At 41.7% G+C, this 19992-nt stretch overlaps 1 protein-coding gene across 25 annotated transcripts in view; it reads right to left on the reverse strand.

Annotated features, from left to right (window-relative positions):
* MACF1 (microtubule actin crosslinking factor 1) overlaps positions 1-19992 on the reverse strand; it is a 339001-nt gene that overhangs the window by 151401 nt on the left and 167608 nt on the right. For 24 of the 25 annotated variants that reach the window (XM_043878610.1, XM_043878618.1, XM_043878625.1 and 21 more), the window contains 14 exons: positions 9818-9984; positions 8928-9040; positions 8721-8827; positions 8181-8300; positions 7947-8042; positions 7183-7310; positions 6999-7092; positions 6646-6800; positions 5687-5963; positions 4363-4491; positions 3610-3687; positions 2857-3018; positions 1685-1789; positions 987-1082 (listed from right to left, as the gene is read on the reverse strand). In XM_043878610.1, coding sequence (XP_043734545.1) covers positions 987-1082; positions 1685-1789; positions 2857-3018; positions 3610-3687; positions 4363-4491; positions 5687-5963; positions 6646-6800; positions 6999-7092; positions 7183-7310; positions 7947-8042; positions 8181-8300; positions 8721-8827; positions 8928-9040; positions 9818-9984 — 1827 coding nt within the window. Of the gene's footprint in view, positions 1-67; positions 96-986; positions 1083-1684; positions 1790-2856; positions 3019-3609; positions 3688-4362; positions 4492-5686; positions 5964-6645; positions 6801-6998; positions 7093-7182; positions 7311-7946; positions 8043-8180; positions 8301-8720; positions 8828-8927; positions 9041-9817; positions 9985-19992 lie in introns of those variants that run through there. The other variant, XM_043878615.1, reaches the window with a different exon arrangement.

The raw sequence follows: 19992 nt of genomic DNA on the forward strand, positions 1-19992 counted from the left end.
GGAAGCTTATTTAATCAGCAGCAAATCCAAACAGAGATAATGGCTTATTTCCTCCTCCCACCCTCACCTGAAAACAAGCAGCATGTTCTTGATGTGGTGATAGACTGATGAAGAAAAAAAAAAAAATGGTTCTGATATTTTACAGCCCCTTCCATCAGGAGGTGGAGTCTATTTTTATCCCCCAGCAAAGCCCTCCCCAAGCTGGGCTTGCTTTAGCCAATGGCACATTAATACATGTCACAGCAGAAAAAAGTACTTGTGTACCGGGACACGCTGTCTCTGGCTGCTTGTGGAACACAGCTACTCCTTCCCACTCCAGTTTACTTTTTGCTTCCCTGCTACCTTCTACCCCTGAAGTCATTCTATTAACCGTCATGTGCCACTGAGCCTCCAGGAAAATCAAAAACAGGCAGAAAAAATTTTTAAAAGGATCCAGCAGGATAGCCTACTGGATGCTAGAGACTTGCATACTGACTTGTCACCCCAGTCTGCTGTCTGACATGGGAATGACACAATTCAGGACCAACCAGCCCCCAGCCTGCCTGCCAACTGCCTGTAGCCAGTTGCACCCAGGCAGGATGAGAAAAAATCTTCAGCTGAGCCTAGCTCAAACCACCAAACCAGAGTCTCTCGAGCTGACTAATGGTTGTTGCTCTAAGCAACTAACTTTTGGGGTCATGGTTTGTGTAGTCAAGATTCACTGACACAGACGTGTTTTTAACCTCACCAGCACAGGCAGTCACACTTACAGTCTCTTGCCTGAATGAAGAAAGGTATCCCCTCTGATGAAAACAGATCCATCCCCTCTGATGCTCGTTCACGCGCGCACACACACACACACACACACACTTATAGTCTCTTGCCTGAATGAAGAAAGGTATCCCCTCTGATGAAAACAGATCCATCCCCTCTGATGCTCATTCACGCACGCGCGTGCGTGCACACACACACACACACACACACACACACACACACAGCCCAGGTACCTGAAAATAAGCAGTATTCTCTTTCACGTGCTGCTCAACACACAAGCACAGCTGCTTCATCCACTGCAGCTGGGACTGGACAGCGGCGCTGTAAGCCTGCAACGACCAGGCACACGGACAGAAGGGCACGAGTTTAACAGACCTGCCACATATGTGCGAGGCACTCTTCCATCTACACTTCCGCTAGTGCCAGAGGCCAACAGAGGATACATGAGACACTTGGCTGGCATCAGCTCAAAGCTCCCCACAAAAAAGAGGCCTGTCTTTTATCCAACGTGGTTTTGCTAGCAGAGGTTACACAGAAAAGGCCTCGTCTACGCTCAGTTGCAACTAAATGATGGGGGCAGCAAACGCCAGGTCTAAGTCAATCCCTCTGCTATTTCTGCTGCCTCTTCCCTGGCCACAGGCACCACACCAAGAAGCAGGATATGTTTAGACAGTTCTGAAATATGGTTCAGGTCACTTTCCCCATGAAGTCAGGAGTTGATATCACTTCTGGTGTTTCTCAGTGTCCTCATTAGACTATTATCACAACTCTCTGCCGTCTTTAGGGGGCTGAGGTTAAAGGGAGAAAACCTAAGATGCATGATCCTTGATGCTTCCTCCAGGCCCCTCAGCAGAGCTAAGTCTTTGATGTGAGCACTTGTATAATTACAACCTCTGTGCACTTCACCCTCACACCCTCAAGTCACACGCACCTCCACAGTCTGCTTGGCGGGGTGGTTCTCAAGGGACAGTAGCTCGGCTGTATCTTGTAGAGACCGAAACACGTCCTGTTTCTCCTCTAGTTCCATTGTCAGCTCCTGAAAATTTAATTCAGCTTTATTCAATAGGTGCTATTAAGGAAGGAGTAGAAATAAAGAAAAGGCTGTGTTCCCTACCCTACTTTACAGAAGCCCGCAGCCCAGGGTTAGTGCCAGAATGAGATGCATGAACGGTATGTGCCAGAGGATTTCAGAGAAGAGCAAAAATGCTGGAATCACCGGAGAATGACTCACAGCAGATACGGGACCTGAGCCAGATGTGAGTAAGCAGGGGAACACAGGAGAGGCTGAAGGCAAGAGAGGAGGGAACGTGGCTGGAGTGGAGGGTTCACGTCAGCACCCACCGACACAGCACGTGATCCGCACAGCTGACTGGCTGGCTCTAGGTTCTGTTAACACTCTAGGCCCCAGTTCAGAGGCCAGCTCTTCTGTGCCACTGGGTACTGATCCTTGCTATCAGACTTGACCTTTTCTCCCTGACGCTCTCTGAGCACTTTCCTTATGTCTCCATATAGCCTAAGTTTCGTTCTTACCGATTATTTACTGTGTTACAGTATCGTTTCTCCCTTACTTCAGAAGAATCATACTTCAGAGAATTCAGAATTTATAAGTAGCCAAGAATACACCTCAGGTAAACAATAGTAAGCCTTGTACTATATTCGCTTGCTAAATGTTACTTAGCCTTTTACACAACCCTTTGAAGTGTCACTATTATCCCATTTTACAGAGGTCCAGGGAGAGTAAATGACTTGCCACGGTCACAGAGCTAACAAGCAGAGGAATAAGAATTTCAATTAAGGTCCATCTCATTCCAAAGTCTATAACCTTGACCACAAAGTTAAATTGCTTCTAAAATGATTCAATTTGTAGACTGCTGCTCTTGTCACCCAAGACACTGCCTTTCTAACTACATTCCAAATAAATTCATTCTAGAGCTTGATTTCCCCTCTCTCCATATACACTTTCTCACAGGAACAGATGTATTAAGCAGGGTCCCTATTCTAACTAGCAAAATACAAATCCCGAAACCCAGGCTCTCAGACCAGCCCCTCTGGCTCCTTCCGCTGCTGTTACCAAATATGACAGGTCTGTTGTGCCAGACTCACAGAGAAGTAATTTTTCTTGGCTGAGATATTGGGATTGTTGTCACTCCAGTCATATGCTAGTTCCTCCTCCTCCTTCTCATTCAACCAGATCAACTCAGCTGTAGCTCTCGAGACAAATTTATGTAGGCTCTGAAGGTGCCTCATCCGGAAGCTAGAAGTTTCCTAGACAAAGGAAGGATTACAAGGTTAGACTGTCAGCCTTTCATCTACAGAATATAACACATTTGACATCAAAGGAAAGAATAGCTGAGGAAATGAATTTAGCGCTGCTTTTTAAATCTCTGGGTGTTTCTCTGCAGTTTTAAATTTAGTAAAAGTTTGGTATGGGACTCCCGTGTCAGTCCCAGCTGGAAGTGAGAACATGCCAGGCCTGTGTGGGGCTTCGTGGATGAGGACGACCCTGGGCCGGTCCTGCTCTGCACAATCTCGGAAGACAAGAACGAAGAGCAAACAGAAGAGGGGTCCCTGCCCTGTCAATCTCAAACTTTGAGTTTTGATGGCTCAAGAGCACCCATGGCCACTGCTTTGGTGAAGCATAATAACTAGGATCAGCTCTACTAAAAAGTTTCTGGGGCAGTGGTTTCTAACCCAGGAAGAAAACTGAGAAAAATGTCATGATACATATGAACAACTGCACAGGAAACAAGATAACCTAATAAATAGAAAACCAAAACAGGCCCAAACCAAGAGCCTTCTGAATTAGGGAACCACACGCTCCATGAACAGAACAAAACAGAGTTAGTCAAAACTCACCTTCAATTTACAATACTGTGTCTCCAGCTTTCCAAGAGTTTCAACATAACTGGTATGGAAATTTTGGGACATTTTTCCCTGATAAGAAAAGAATGAGATAAAAATATATTAGAGAAAAAGTAAACTATACTATGGTATGATTTCAACTATATAAATATTATGTCTGCACACAGACAGAGATTAGTTACTCTGAGAAAACAGAAGTTTGGACAGTGCATCTCTGGGTGAGATTTGACAGCTCAGAGCAGCAATGAGTGTGGACAGCCTGGCAGAGTGAGCACACCTCCCAGAGCTCATGGTCTTCTCCAGTAATTCTGGGAGGTTTCTAAGCAAAACTATGCCTGCGGATTCCTCAACCTACTTAGATGCTTTTGGAAGAGACTTGAAATTTAAAATGGGAGAACACCAAAGAGTGAGGGAGAGGAGAGACTGAGGAAACAGTTTTGCTTACCAGCTCTCTACTGCAGGTAGATGGGCAGTGGAAAGAGCATAAACTTTGGATCCAAGGGCCTGAGTTTGGAAACTGCATTCGCTACTTACTAATTTTGACCTTAGCTTTCAGTATCACTGTTCTTTTTAGTAAAAAGGGGTTTATAAAAACACCTTTCCTGCAACATTATTTCAAAAAAGCAAGAGATACTTCATGTGCAAAAGGGACCTGCGGTCAGGTGTCATGACAGGGGTGGCTGCACTGTCTACTGCTCCATCGCACAGCCCCCCAGCTGCCCGTAACGGACTCTGAGTGCCTCGCACCTCGTACAGCCTGGCCTCCTTGACGCTTGAGCCCAGTTCTTCCACGCTGGCATGGATGTGCTGCTGTGTTTCCAGCTGCAGCTCTACACTAGGCAGGTCATTGCCCCACTCTGCTCGCTCCAGTTTCATCTGGGAAAAAAAATTTATGAATATAATTTATTGCTAAGTTGGCAGAAAATGAAAACTGTCAGCATCAGTTTGGACAACATGGCTGTGGAGAGGAGACTGGCAAAAAGGACATCTAAACCATCTTCATCTTGGCCTCTTACAGGAAAGTACGTTATGACGTACCCTCAAGGAGCTGGAGGATAAACCCCATCCCTAAAAGCAGCAACAGCAGGCTTTTGTTGCTGCATGATGGGAATACATCCCTGAATTTGCCAACAAGAAAGGTGTCCCCACAGGCTGGAAGGCTTAACTTTATAGTTTAGGCATTTCCCTTTATGGAGTCTCTTCATTTCACAATCAGAATGGAGATAAGAAATGAATATCCATAAATACTAAGCTCCATTCATGTCATCAACTATTGGCTAATGGAAGGTAATTGTAAAAGAGCTTGTCTTTGAGTTTATTTCTTGGTACAGGGGGAATCTATCTTCAGAAGATGGGAAGAATTTCATAGAAAACAAAAGGGTTAGAGGGTAAGAGGACGATGTCGAACTTGAACCGTTATCCTAGAATACATGTGAATACTGCCCCTTAGAACTGTGACAGAGCAGTCTTGCTTACACTTCAGAGCCGACACAAAAACAACAGTGAAGCAGCAGCTCCTCTGCAATGAGGGAACTTTAGAAAAGATAACTGAGGTTTACAGACTTGGCAACCTCTCCCACCAGCTCCCACGGAGAGAACAGTCAACTGAAGGGAAGAGCTCCGTGAGGGCTTCAAATCAGAAAAGCCAATACATTTAAGCCTTCCCTGGTGGCTCAGACAGTAAAGCATCTGCCTACAATGCAGGAGACCTGGGTTCAATGCTTGGGTCGGGAAGATCCCCTGGAGAAGGAAATGGCAACCCACTCCAGTATTCTTGCCTGGAAAATTCCATGGACAGAGGAGCCTTGTAAGCTACAGTCAGTGCGGTTGCAAAGAGTTGGACACGACTGAGTGACTTCACTTTCACTTTCATGCATTTAAGATGGGATTTTTATGACTGGAACTGATCTTATTCTTTCAAAATTTAATAGAGAAAGGGGCTTGGGAACTAGGCAGCAGCGATAATTAAGGGAATCTATACAAGGGACACAGAGCAACCTGACCCTCTTAGACAGGTGCTGGGTTCAAGGAACCTCAGTGTGCTGCATAAGTATTTGGAATGTACACCCACCTGCATTTCTTCTACCCAAGACAGTAGTTCATACACAAATCGAAGGTTTCCTTCATCTTCAGAGGAGGAGATGGACACAAGTTCAGCCCGAGTCATGGGCTTTCGGAACCAGGAGGTAGACGAAGAATGGGTTCCTTTGGTCAAGGGCTCTGCCTTCAGATGAGCAGTGGTTAAAGTAGAGGGCGGAGCCAACTCAAGGGAGGTGAAGTGGCCCTTGCGGTACAAGTTCGTGCACTCCAGACGCAGCGTGACCAGCTCGTCCTGCAGACGCATGACCCTGGAACGCAAGGGGGAGAAAACGTCACATTCATACTGTGCTTTTTAAGGCAAAAATTTCCCTACCTATTTGACAAGGATGAGGTGAAAATAAAGATGAGATCATCTTAGGGAAACTGTTTTAAAAAGAAAAAGGGTTCCGTGAATGCAAGGCGGTGTTATGTCCATCTTCATGGTTCAGACTCATCTTTGAGGCAAATGGCAAGTTACAGTGTTAACTGGAGGGAAGCAAATCAAAACCAGTGTCTACAATTCCCAGATGATAGAACAGAATAAACCATGAACTGAGGGGTCAAAAGATATAGCTCTCAGTCTCAGCTGTGTACAAAGACCCTCATCCCCGCCAGGTGTGTTGGGTTCTCCTCTATGAAAGCTGACATTGAATCGCTCCAGCAGTTCTAAAGCAGACGTGGTCCCATAGTGCTGCAGGTCCCTCTGAAGTATGTGGGGATGTTATAAGATGCCACACACAAAGATTAGGGAATCCTTCAGGTACTTAGTGGGCAGGGCCTAGAATAAAGGAAACCTGCTTCTACCATGAGAACTTTCCTGCCTCAAATACCTGTAGCATCCCTACTGAGACACTGATCCCTAACATCCAGGTTGTAAGATTTAGTGCCCAACTCTTCATATCTGAGAACCAGTAGTGATCAGGCCCTCTGTTTGAGCCCCATGTCGCTCACCTAAAAGCCAGCTCTTCTAGCTGGTAGTAGTTCTCATCTCGTAGGATTTGGAGATCCACCTGCAGCTGTCTGATGAGACCTTCACACTCCTGAATGTACATGATGACATCTGACTCACACTGCACTGGCTGCCCTGACTCCAGGTGAGCAGCATCCTGAAAGAGAAAGGGAGAGTAAGAGGGGGATAGCTCCCTCCGCTCTCACCCACTTGGACCCAGGGAGCCAAGGGGTCCACTGCAATTCCAAGACAAACGAAGCTGGATCCTTCAACTGTTGACTTTAACCATTACAGCACAGGCTGAGGAGTAGAAAACATGTGACATGAACATGTGAGATAAAACAGTCAGACTTACAGCCTGCAGTGTATTTTTAGCTAGTGTCAGTTTTTCTTCACAGCTCAGAGCACCATTCTGGATTTTGTTTGCAATCTGTAGCAGCAATTCCAGCCTAAAATAATAAGGTGAAAACCAGAGTCAAGGGCAGGGCTCAAAGCAGCCCAGTTAGTGATGCCAGATCCCCTCCAGGCTCTGGACCTACCTCTCTACAGCTGGCCGAAGTGATTTCTCTCGCTCGAGCATCTCAATGATGAGTTTTCCCCACTCTTCTTCCACATCATTAGGGTGATAACCTTGAGGCAGTTTAATTCGGCCAAATTCAATCCATACCTAAAAACAAAACAGAGATACTCTTTTAGTCCAAAAACACAGCCATGCCCTCGGGCCCCCGTTTTAATTTATGCCTCGTCCATCACTTCTTGCTTCTTTTCCCAGCCATTCAGCAATTTTTCCCACTGCCTAATAAGAGATGACAAGTGAATATTTTAGCAGTACTTCACCTTCAAGTGAGAACAAAAAAGTCACCTCTAAAATAGGGACCACTTGCTTGAAATCCTTCCATTTCTTACACATTTTCCATGAATCCTCCTGTCCTCTATCCCCACTGTGGAAATGCCCGTCTCCACAGCTTCAAATTCTCTAGGAAACAAAATGTGAAGGGAAGCCTCTTTTCTTTCTTTCTATCTGAGAGAAAGAATTAGTCTTCCTCTGAGAAATAGGAAAACATCCATAAAACTCCAGATTTCTGAATCAATGTGTGCCACTTTCCAATAGGTCCTTGGAAAAACAGTGATGGCAGATACTTCCCCTTTACCGTAAATTTCTAAGAGCAGCCTGAGGGTGATGCTCAATTTGTCACCCTGAGAATAATGCTATTAACAAAGGTTTGGAAGAAGATGCAGGGAACAAAGTAACAAAGGGCCTGCCAGCAAACCCCAAGTCTCAGCAAAGGATACGCTTCCTTACCTCTAATAATTTATATAATTCCTCAATTCGTCCTTTTTCTCTCTCCTTGGCCAGAATTTCTGTTTCTTTGAAGTGTATGTATTGATTATAAAGTGCCTACAAAATTAATATTTGGTGAATGAATGCAAACATCCTAGTTTTCATACAACCTCACCCAGGAGCCAGCAGCAACAAGCTCTAAGACTTACTCCCCAGAGTGAATTAATGAAAAAAGATTTAAGTCCATAACTTTACCTTTAGTTCAACAGGGTTCTGGGGAAAGGATTTGTCTGACATCAGAATTGTGTGCTGTTTGATCCAGGGAATGAGGGAGTCCACTCGGCTTTGGTATTCTTGCCACCTGGCGTCCACTTCCTATTGCCAAAATGTAGACACCACACACGCCCTGATTAGCAGTGTGCAAGAAAAGCTCAGGAGAAAGTAGCTCAGGCCACCCCAAACCACATAAAGCCCTTTCCTTTAATTATTGACATAGACACAGCTGCTCAGTTTAACACTCAGAGTCCCAGTTTCAAAGCTCCTCAAGGACTCTCAAGATGGGATTTAATTTCCTGTCATCTAGAATAGCCTATGCTGGACACTACAAAATTAGCACTATCTACATTCATTCTCATGGACCAAGGACAGCAGCCATGTGTAAAGATGATGTGGATTCTGTCTGCTCTGTACAAAAGTGCTCTGTACACACTGAGGGCTGAAGAAACATAGTCTAATCAATACACTCCACCCAAACCCATCAGAGCCAGAAGGTATTTTAGGAAAGTGTTCTTTTACCGTAGCACTGATCCCTTCTCCACCCTCCGGGACTTTAGGGAAGGCATCATAAATTGAAGACACATAAGTGATTACAGACTTCTCATCTGGAGATGGCACATCCACATCTGAGAGACAAAGGGCAAGAAATCTGTTAGAACAACAGAACCCGCCAGGGAAGAAATAATGAATGTATGTCAAACACCGCCAACTCCAGCTAGCTCTCACCTTCTGCATCCAGAAGCCGGGTAACCCCTAGTCTTTCCGCTACTTCAAATGCCTGTTCCAGATTCTCTCGGTTGCTCTGGATCTGTACCCTCTCCATATCTACCAGATCAGGTCTGCAAAAGTCCACCGAGACACATGAAATGCCCCCAGCTACAAGCACATGGGAAGTCATACAAAGAAACCCTCTTAAAAGCACTCAGAGCTGAAAAACACTGGATAAGTTAGAGAGCAAGAGGTTTAGAGGAGCACTAGTCACCTGTTAATCACTCCAGGAACCCAGGGCTCCCTAATTCTAAACTTACAGGATGGTAGGTTTGCTGGATTTCAAGGGAAAGGTATCAATTTTCCCAATGCGTGGCTATGACCACTAGGAGTATAATAATATTGATTTTTGTCATTCAAAATTCCTATTTTCCTCACCTACTCCAAGCAAGTCCTCACTTCAGGCCCTTTGCAATTGTTATTTCCTCCAAGTGAATCACGCTGACCCTAGAGGCCTACATGGCCCACTCCTCATCCATGACTCTGCTCTAATATCCTCATCAGAGAGGCCACCACTGACCACCCTGCCCAAAACACCACAACCCCCATCACTCTCTTCCCTCCACTGCCCTCACCCCTGTATGACAGCATACACTTATGCGTTTATTGCCTATTTTCCCCATTGAAAAGTAAGCTCTATGAGGGGAAGAATTTAGCTGCTTCCTTCACTGCTATATGAGCCCAGTGCTTAGAATAGAAGGAGTTCAGTACATATTCCTTTTTCATATTTAAAAAAAAATGAATCAGAGCCTGGATTGTCAGCTGAGAGGAAATGTGGCATTATAGCTAATTACAAGAAAGAGATGAGAAGCAGCCTCTCCAGGTCCTTGAGGCTCCACTGTATTTACCTGTATCGGTGAATAAGTGCATTAAACATCTTCCCATCACTCCAGCAGGAGGAAAAGTTGGTGCATTTGATTCCTGTGTAACCAGCTGTCACCTTCTGGGTCCACAGGAGCAGTTTCTCCTTAGCTGACATGTCCCCTGATTCTCCACTAATGTAGATGTCAGAGATCTGTCAAAAGATAGGACATGAAGTAATTTAGGATAAATAAGAGGAAGCCTTTTAACCTTCTCTTCATACATGATGGCTCTTAGAAGGAGATCCAAGGCTGGCATCAGTTCAGATGAAAACTCCCAACATATACTCATTCTGTCTGGTAGTCAAAGAAATGCAAATTAAAGCTATGAGAGGTCATTTTTTTCACCTGTCAAATTAGGAAAGTTTTTATTTTTTAATGATACTGGTCATTATTGGAGAGAATATCTAAAATTGGGTATTCTCATGATATTGCCACTAGTGGGAGTATAAAGGGCATAAACTGCCTCTGGAGGGCAGTTTTTAAATAAGTCTTAAAATATACATATATTTGATAGCAAGTTATCAGAGAAATGTGCAAAAAAATTTATACACAAATGTTTATCAAGACCAAAAGAAAGATAACAAAAGCAAAACAAACAACTGGGACTATATCAAACTAAAAGACTTCTGCACAGCAAAGGAAACCATCAACAAAATGAAAAGGCAACCTATAGGATGGAAGAAAATATTTATAAATCCTATACCTGATAAAAGATTAATCTCTAAAATATGAACTCACTGAATTCAATAGCAAAGAAACAAACAACCCAATTTAAAACTGGACAGAAGATCCGACTAGACATTTCTCTAAAGAGAACATACAAAAGGTGCATAAAAAGGTATTCAACATCACTAATCTCTAGGGAAATGCAAAATAACACCATAATGAGTTATCACCTCACACCTATTAGAATGGCTGTCATCAGAAACAAGTAAACAAGTGTTTAAACAAGGTAACAAGTGTTTGTGAAAATATGCTGCAAAGGGAATCCATGGTGGGAATATAAATTGGTACAATCATTCTGGAAAACAGTATAGTGGTTCAAAACAGAACTACCCTATGAACCAGCAATCTTACTTCTGGGTATACATCCAGTAAAAGTGAAAGTCACTCAGTCATGTCTGACTCTTTGCGACCCCATGGACTATATAGTCCATGGAATTCTCCAGGGCAGAACACTGGAGTGGGTGGCCTTTCCCTTCTCCAGGGGATCCCCCCAACCCAGGGATAAAACCCAGGTCTCCTGCATTGCAGGCGGATTCTTTACCATCTGAGCCATCAGGGAAGCCCAACAATACTGGAATGGGTAGCCTATCGCTTCTCCAGTGGATCTTCTGAACCAGGGTCTCCTGCATTGCAGGCAGATTCTTTAAAAACTGAGCTATCAGGGAAGTCGGGGATACACCCAAGGGAAATGAAAACAGGACACTGAAGAGACACCAGCACTCCCATGTTCACTGCAGCACTATTCACAATAACCGAGCTACAGGGACAGCCTGAGTGTTCCTCAACAGACAGATGGATAAAGATGTGCCACACACTATAAAATACTATTCAGCAATGAAAAAGGAGACCCTGCCATTTGTGACAACATGGAGAAACTTGAAGGCATTATGTTAAGCCAAATAAGCCAAAGACAAATATTGCATGATGTCACTTTAAATGTGGAATCTAAAAAAAAACTATCAAAGCCATAGAAACAGAAAGTATAGCACAGTGGTTGCCTGTTGGGTGGGAGAAATAGGAAGAGGACAGAAAAAGGGTACAAACCTTTAGCTGTAAGCTGAATAAGGCCTGAGTATCTACAGGTGTCTACAGTGGAAAATATTGTATTGTATAATTGAAATTTGAAAAGCAAAAAAAAAAAAAAAAAGAAAAGCGAGTAGAACTTAAATGTCCTTACACATACACACACACACACAAATGTGAGATGATGGATGTTATTTAACTAGATGGTGGGAATCCTTTCTCAATATACACACACAGGCACATAAACACACATACTGCAGGTTTGGTTCCAGGCTGCAGCAGCAGAGGAGATATTGATCACAATAAAGTGAGTCACACACATTTTTGGTTCCCAGTACATATAAAAGTTAGGTTCACACTCTACTACATTACACGTGCAATAGCATATGTCTTAAAAAACAATGTATACACCTTAATTAAAAAAATACTTTATTGCTAAAAAATGCTATGATCTGAGCTTTCGGAAAGTTATAATCTTTTTGCTTGTGGAGGGTTTGAAATATGAGAATCAACAAAACATGGAACAGAGACACGAGGTAAGCAAATGTTATTGGAAAAATGATACCAGCAGTCTTGCTCAACGCATGGCTGCCACAAACCTTCAGCTTGTAAAAAAAAAAAAAAAATATATATATATATAATCTGTAAAGCACATTTGTCTGAATATCAAATCACCATGATGTACACTGTAAATATGTCACAGTTTTGTCAATTATACTTCAATAAGGCTGAAATTTTTTAAAAATGCTTATCAAAATATTATAAATATTTTACAGCAAAATGTTATAAAGAGCTCAAATTAATGAGGAATTGATTGGTCACAAATTACAACACATACACAAGGCAGAATTCTTTATAGCACTTAAAAAGGTATGCTTTAGTTAAAAAAAAAAAAAAGAAGTAGTAGTAATTGATGAGGAAAAAGTACATTAATGAGATGAAGTAAAGTAAAATAAAAAATGTGCTGTCAAATAAACTGGTTGCCTTTGCTAAGTCTTCCTCCACAGTAAAAATACTCAGATATTTTTACCATACAAAGTTTGCTGATTTTATTACCAATAAAAAAAAATCCTACTTTATGGGAAAAAAGGTATGCTTTAGAAAATGTTAGTGACAGGAGAATAACCACCATATTTTATAAAAAGAAAAAGAAGGGGGCTCGCCTGGTGGTTTAGTGGTTAAGACTGAGCTCCCAATGCAGGGGGCATGGGTTTGATCCCTGGTCAGGGAGCCAAGATCTTGCATGCCACATGGTATGACCAATAAATTTAAAAAAAATTTTTTAAGACTAAAAAACAAGAAAGAAAAATACAAACAAAACAAGAAATAATAATAGTGATTTTACATTAAAAATATATAGTTAAGTAAGTCATATATATGCATAATGCATGTGATAGATGCATATATGTATATACACCAAATTATTAATCATAGTTCTAAGTGAAAGCATTATAGATGATTTTTCTATTTCCCAAATTTTCTACATTATGTATATTTTTATATTTAGAAAAAAAGTTATTTTAAGAAACCTCCAGAGTCTAGCACAGGACCTACTTTATAGAGATGGCAGCCTTGAGAGAGGAGAAAAGTACATGCCTTTGATCCTACACAGGCCTCGGTCTGAATCTCAATTTCACCAACTTTAAGTTGGGCCTCGGTTATGATATCTGTAAAGTGGGAATCACACCCATTACCTTTTTAGGATTATACAATGATGTACCTAGCCCGACTCACGGCTAAATTCAACAAATAAGAGTTCCCTCTCTCTTCCTTGAATAAATGGGAGGTCTTTCTTCAGTTATTGCTGGCCTAATTCTCACAGCACTGACAATCTATATCATCAATTAAATGTTATCTTGCATACTGGCTATTATTTAATATGTTTTTATTACTTAATATATGCTTCTCTAATAGCTCAGCTGATAAAGAAACCACCTGCAATGCGGGAGACCTGGGTTTAATCTCTGGGTTGGGAGATCCCCTGGAGAAAGGCATGGTAACCCATTCCAACATTCTTGTCTAGAGAATCCCCACGAACAGAGGAGCCTGGTGGACTACAGTCCACAGGGTCTCAAAGAGCTGGACACAAATGAGCGACTAAGCATAGCACAGCACATTATCTAATATCTCCCTGAGAGTAGGTTTCCTGAGGTACAGATACTACATCTGAACTATCAGAACGATTTATAATCATAGCAGCCTCTATGAAGGAGAGCTCCCTAACACAGAATTGTCCCAGCAGAAGCCTGGATGCTGTGGAAGAAGTAACCTCCTGCTCTGAGACTGAGTGATCAGGGCTGTTCCGTATTATCACCCATTGCACCTAGTGTTGTGCTGATCATATAATGGACATTTAAAATGTTTTAATTAATAATCACTTGGCTAATAAACAATGTGTGTATGAGTCACTCAGTCATGTCCGACTCTTTGAGATGCCATGGACTGTAGCCAGCCAGGCTCCTTTGTCCATGGTCTTCTCTGGGTAAGAATACCAGAGTAGGTTGCCATATCCTTCTCCAGGGGATCTTTCTGTCCCAGGAATAGAACCTGGGTTTCCTGCATTGCAGGCAGATTCTTTACCATCTGAGCCACCAGGAAAGCCCAGTAATAAATAAAATATATTTGGGGATAAGACCCACCTAGAATCAAGAGACACATTACTCTTCTGACAGCAAACTTACTCAGCAAATAATGTATAGTGTATCATCAAACAAGCCAAGGACCCAATAATGGATCATGTTGCCCAAGCCATCATCCTGACGGTCCAGTGTAAACAGCCTCTCACTAGTACCAATTCCCTGCCAGTGCTCCTCCACAACATTCCTAACTGTTTATTTCAATAGCTAAATGACACCCACTCTGACATATCCCAGTTCTTCCACTGTAGTGTTTCACATACATATCAAAGCAAAATATTGCTGGGAACAGGAAATAGATTTGTTGATGTGAAAAGGGACAGAATTTGAATAAGCAAAATGAAATGTGAGTATCTGGGTTCTTTACCCTAAAAAGCAATTCCAGTTAATCAACTGATACTGTATATCCACAATATCACAGTCAGAATCTCTGATGGGATCTCCTGTCTGCCAATCACACTATCTTAGTATATTGTATTGGAAACAGTTCAATGAACAGCTGTACTTCAGATTTTCCACACAGCTATAATGAGACAGGGAAATGTTTAGATCCCTCAGGGAAAGGAAAAATACCCTGTTTGGATTAGGGCCTTCCTAGATTGTGAGCTGGATGAGAAAAATGGGATTATCATCATAATCATCTCAGTAATTAAATTTGGCTTTTGTCCATCTCTTCACGTATTACTCACACGCGATTGCAGTGCTGTCCTCTGAGCTACGTAGAAGCTTTTACCTTCATCTCCCAAATGGAGAATTCCAGCTTCAGAGCCAGGGAGCTTTCTCCCTCATCTGGATGTTTAAAAGGAATCATTTGGGAAAAGGGGACAGCTTCATTTACCTGAATTCTCTTTCAACACACAACGTCCCACAGCTTGATTAATTCCCTCTCTGAAGCATGTCTAGCAACAGAATATGCTCCTAACGAGACAGTAAAGAACCCGCCTGCAACGTGGGAGACCTGGGTTCCATCCCTGGGTCGTGAAGATCCCCTGGAGAAGGAAATGGCAACCCTCTCCAGTTTTCTTACCTGGAGAATTCCACGGACAGAGGAGCCTGGTGGGCTACAGTCCATGGGGTCGCAAAGAGCTGGACATGACTGAGAGACTAACACACACTCACGTCAAGTATTTACTGAACAACATCTCATCTGTGCTTCACACTACGGCAGATACCATACGTCAGGAGGAGGGAGAAGAACAAAAAAATGTCAAATACCATGTACTTGTTCTGCTGTTACTTCTCGAGCAAAGATTATGTCCTAGGAGCTGTGTTCAAGTTCTTGGTATCTCGAGACAAAAGCACAACCTTGGGCCTCAAGCTCAAACAATTTAGTAGGAAAGACAAGACACCAATCCGAGAGATCAATGCTGTGACACAGGTGAGCAAGTAACCCAAACCAGCAACACCAAGGAACTTGACAGAGGTGACAAGACAGCATCTATGCTGGAATTTACGATCTAAGTAGAAGTTAGCCAGATGAAAAAGGGGAAACAGAAAACCAGACATGCTTGCTCTGAAAGAACTCAGTTGAGACATGCCATATCTCTGGCTAAAATAAGGCTACTCCAAGCAGAAGCAGTCCCAAATCTCCCCAAATGACAATAGACAGATGGAAGAGAGAACTGGAGAAAGGAAAGCTTTGTGGCCCCATGAATACATAAATTTTTAGAAACTTATTTACACATATACCCATATTTAAAATAATGCACTTATTTACAAAACAGAAACAGATTCACAGACACAGGAAACAAACTTACAGTTATCAAAGCGGAAGGAGGGGATAAATTAGGAGCTTGGGATTAGCAGATACAAGCAACGGTATATAAAATAGACAAACAAGGTTCTACCATATAACACAGGGAACTATATTCAATATTTTGTAATAAACCATAATGGAAAAGAAAGTAAAAAAAGAAGATATATATGAGTCACTTTATTATACACCAGAAACCAACACAACAATGTAAATCAACTACACTTCAAGTTTTAAAAATGAGCAGCATATCTAATGCATTAATTTAGCATTCATGCTTATTTTTACCTTTACATTTCATAAAATCATGTTATTCAGAGTCTTCACAGGCATCCTTACCCAGTCTTTTTCATAAATAAAGGTACTTTAAGAATTAATAAAGCTACTATATGGGTGCATTTTCTAGAAAACATCATCTACATTCCTTTCTAAGACTTCTGACATAGAACAGCACTTGTCTGAATCCATGCTGTCCTTGTAAATTTCATCCCCAGCCACAAGAATCCAATTGTGTAATATTGGTTTTTTCCCATTCATTCTATTGCTATTTATGATTTCCATAATGTGATCACTTGCTGTGTGTGTGTTCTTTTATAAGTGATGTGGGTGATGTTTTGAAAGTTTTCGGGACGTCCCTGGTGGTCCAGTGGTTAAGATTCCATACTCCCACTCCAGGAGGTGCTGTTAGATCCCTGGTTGGGGAACTAAGATCCCATGCACTGTGCAGCATGGCTAAAAAAAAAATGCTTTTAATTTTAAAAAATAAAGTTTTTAAAAATATGATTAAACACATACAATTGCTACATTCAACACTTCAACTTAGGTTATTTTCTCAAGAACAATAGCTAAAACTTTCTTAGATTTTTGGTTACTCTTTCTTTCTTTTTGGCCATGTGGCTTGCGAGATCTTAGTTTCCCAACCAGGGGTCGAAACCAGGCCTCCTGATTGGAAGCACAGAGTCCTAATCACTGGACTGCCAGGGAATTTCCTCAGGTACTCTTTTTGTTGAACCAATTTTGTTAGTTGATCTCTACAAAAACTGGTATCCAATGAATTAGCAGATTCATTAATCCTTTTTCATGAACTGACTATAATTTCACTGAGAGCCCAATAACAAGAAAGACTTTAAAAATCCAATACAAAAAGAATCTGCCCTCCTCTTTTTTTGAAGGCTAATTTCTGAAGGAAAAACTTTACCTTGTATTTAGGCATATGTGGTAAAATCACAGGGAAGAGTTTCACATAATTTAAGGCCCCAAAAGAGGAACAATAATACAGTAAATAGGGACTTCCCTGGTGGTCAGTGGTTAAAACGCCACACTCCCAATGTAGGGGACCTGGGTTCAATCCCTGGTCAGGGAACTAGATCCCAGATGCTGCAACTAAGAGTCCACATGCTGTATCTAAAGATCCTGTATGCTGCAATGAATACTGAAGATTCCACGTGCCCTAATGCCTGTGTGCATGCTAAGTCGCTTCAGTCATGTCCAACTCTTTGTGATCCCATGAACTGTAGCCTGCCAGGCTCCTCTGCCCATGGGATTCTCCAGGCGAGTACTGGAGTGAGTGGGTTGCCATTTCCTTCTCCACATGTGCTGCACTAAGACCCAGCAAATAAAAAAATATTTAAAAAAAATATATAGGAAATAGTAATATTCAATAGAGGATCTCAGCATAATTAATAATTAGTATGGGCTAGAGTATTGGAGAAGCAAATGGCAACCACTCCAGTGTTCTTGCCTGGAGAATCCCAGGGATGGGGGAGCCTGGTGGGCTTCCATCTATGGGGTCGCACAGAGTCAGACACAACTGAAGTGACGTAGCAGCAGCAGCAGAGTGATAAAATGGGCTTCCCTGGTAGCTCAGCTGGTAAAGAATCCACCTGCAATGCGGAAGACCTAGGTTTGATCCCTGGGTTGGGAGGATCCCCTGGAGAAGGGAACGGCTACCCACTCCAGTATTCTGGCCTGGAGAATTCCATGGACTGTATAGACCATGGGGTCGCAAAGAGTGGGACATGAGAGAGTGACTTTCACTTCACTTCAGAGTGATAAAAATACTTCTTAAAGAAGTGTGATTTAAACACATCCTTGAAGGATGTTATAGAAACAGACAAAAAAAAAATGAAGAAAAGAATTCTATGTAGAAAGTAGATACAAACAAAGGTTAGAAGCTGGAACAGGAATAGTAGTGGACAGTTAAGAGGTCGACCTGTTAAGACATGGAAGTTCTACTTGGGGATTGATATAGGAGAGAAGATTAGACAGATTATGGAGGGGTTGGAATACCAGGCTGAGGAATGTGAACTTTGTAAGTCTATGTAAGTCTCAGGGAATGAACTAGATGTAATGTGCTAATAATAATACTTGATTCATGTGTCTTGAAGTTTCTAGCTGACTTCATCCCACTACAGTGAAGGCATCAGACTTCAAAAACTTTCACTCAAGAAACAGGTGAGGGTACAAGGTAGTAATTCATTACAAATGCCTCGCTAGAGAGATCTTATGGCAGCTGTGTTTATTACCAACAGAAGAATTAGGTAAAGATCATGGGAGCTCTCCTTTCAATATTCAAATTCAGAGTCATGGAAAACTTTTCAGGGGATATAATTAGAATGGAAATCTTGGATCGCAGAATATGGGCATTTTAAAATTCTCCTAAATATCGCCAAACTACTGTCCAAGTAACACCACCAATTTACACTTCTATCAACAAGGGTGTAAAGTGTTTTTTTGCATCATTCTTCATCTTTGCCTACTTTTTATTTTCTGCCCGTCTCATTGGTATAAAACAGCATTCTGTTGTTACTTTGAGTTTTATATCTTGGAATACTAGTGAGAAAGAATCCCGTGTATGAGGCATTTGGGGTTTTTTTCTTCTTCTTTTTGTGAATTGCTTATTCCTGGGCTTTCCCCTATTTTTTCTACTAGCATGTTTACATTTTTCTTGTTTATTTATAGAAATTATTTAAATAACATTAATAACTGATGACTGAGTGACTAATACTTTCACTTTCATTGTGTTTTACTTGCACCAACTCTTATAATTCTCACAACAACCCTGAAAAGTATACACTACTCTTATCCTCAGTTTACAAATGAGGAAATTGTGCCACAGAGATATTAAGTAACTTGCCCCAGGGTACACTCAAACTCAGCCAACCTGGCTCCATACTCTTAACCACTTCACTTACACTACACTTCAAATATTCTGGACATTAATCTTTTTTCAGCATATGCACTACATAATGTGTGTATGAGTGCGCGCGTGCGTGCTCAGTCATGTCCAACGCTTTGCAACCCCATGGACTGTAGCCTGCCAGGCTTCTCTATCCATGGAATTTGTCAGGTAAAATATTGGAGTGGGTTGCCATTTCCTTCTCCAGGGGATTTTTCAGACCCAGGAATTGAACCCACAGCTCTTGCATCTCCTGCATTGGGGGGCGGGTTCTTTACCACTGAGCCACCAGGGAAGCTCCATGCACTGTATAATAATTCCACCATTATTTTTCCTAACAGTAGAGAAGAATAACAAAACTAAGAGATGGTTCTTTGAAAAGATTAATAAAATTGGCAAGCCTTCAGCTAGACTCACCAAGAAAAACAGAGTACACAAATAAAATCAGAAATGAAAGAGAAGATGTTACAACTGATGCCATAGAAATACAAAGGATTGTAAGAGACTACTATGAAAAATTACACACCAACAAGTTGGACAACCTAGAAGATATGGATGAATTCCTAGAAATATACAACCTAACAAGACTGAATCAAGATGAAACAAAAAATCTGAACAGACTGATTAATAGTAAGGAGAATGAATCAGTAATCAAAAATCTCTCAACAAACAAAAGTCCAGGACAGCTTCAATGATAGACTCTATCAGACAGTCAAAGAAGAATTAACACCAATACTTCTTAAATTTCTTCCAAAAATAGAAGAGGCGGGAACTCCTCTAAACTCATTTTATGAGGCCAGCATTATCTTGCTAACAAAACCAGACAAAAACAACACAAGAAAAG

The sequence above is a fragment of the Cervus elaphus genome, chromosome 20 (genome assembly GCF_910594005.1).
Source record: "Cervus elaphus chromosome 20, mCerEla1.1, whole genome shotgun sequence".
In the NCBI taxonomy this organism is placed as follows: Eukaryota; Metazoa; Chordata; class Mammalia; order Artiodactyla; family Cervidae; genus Cervus; species Cervus elaphus.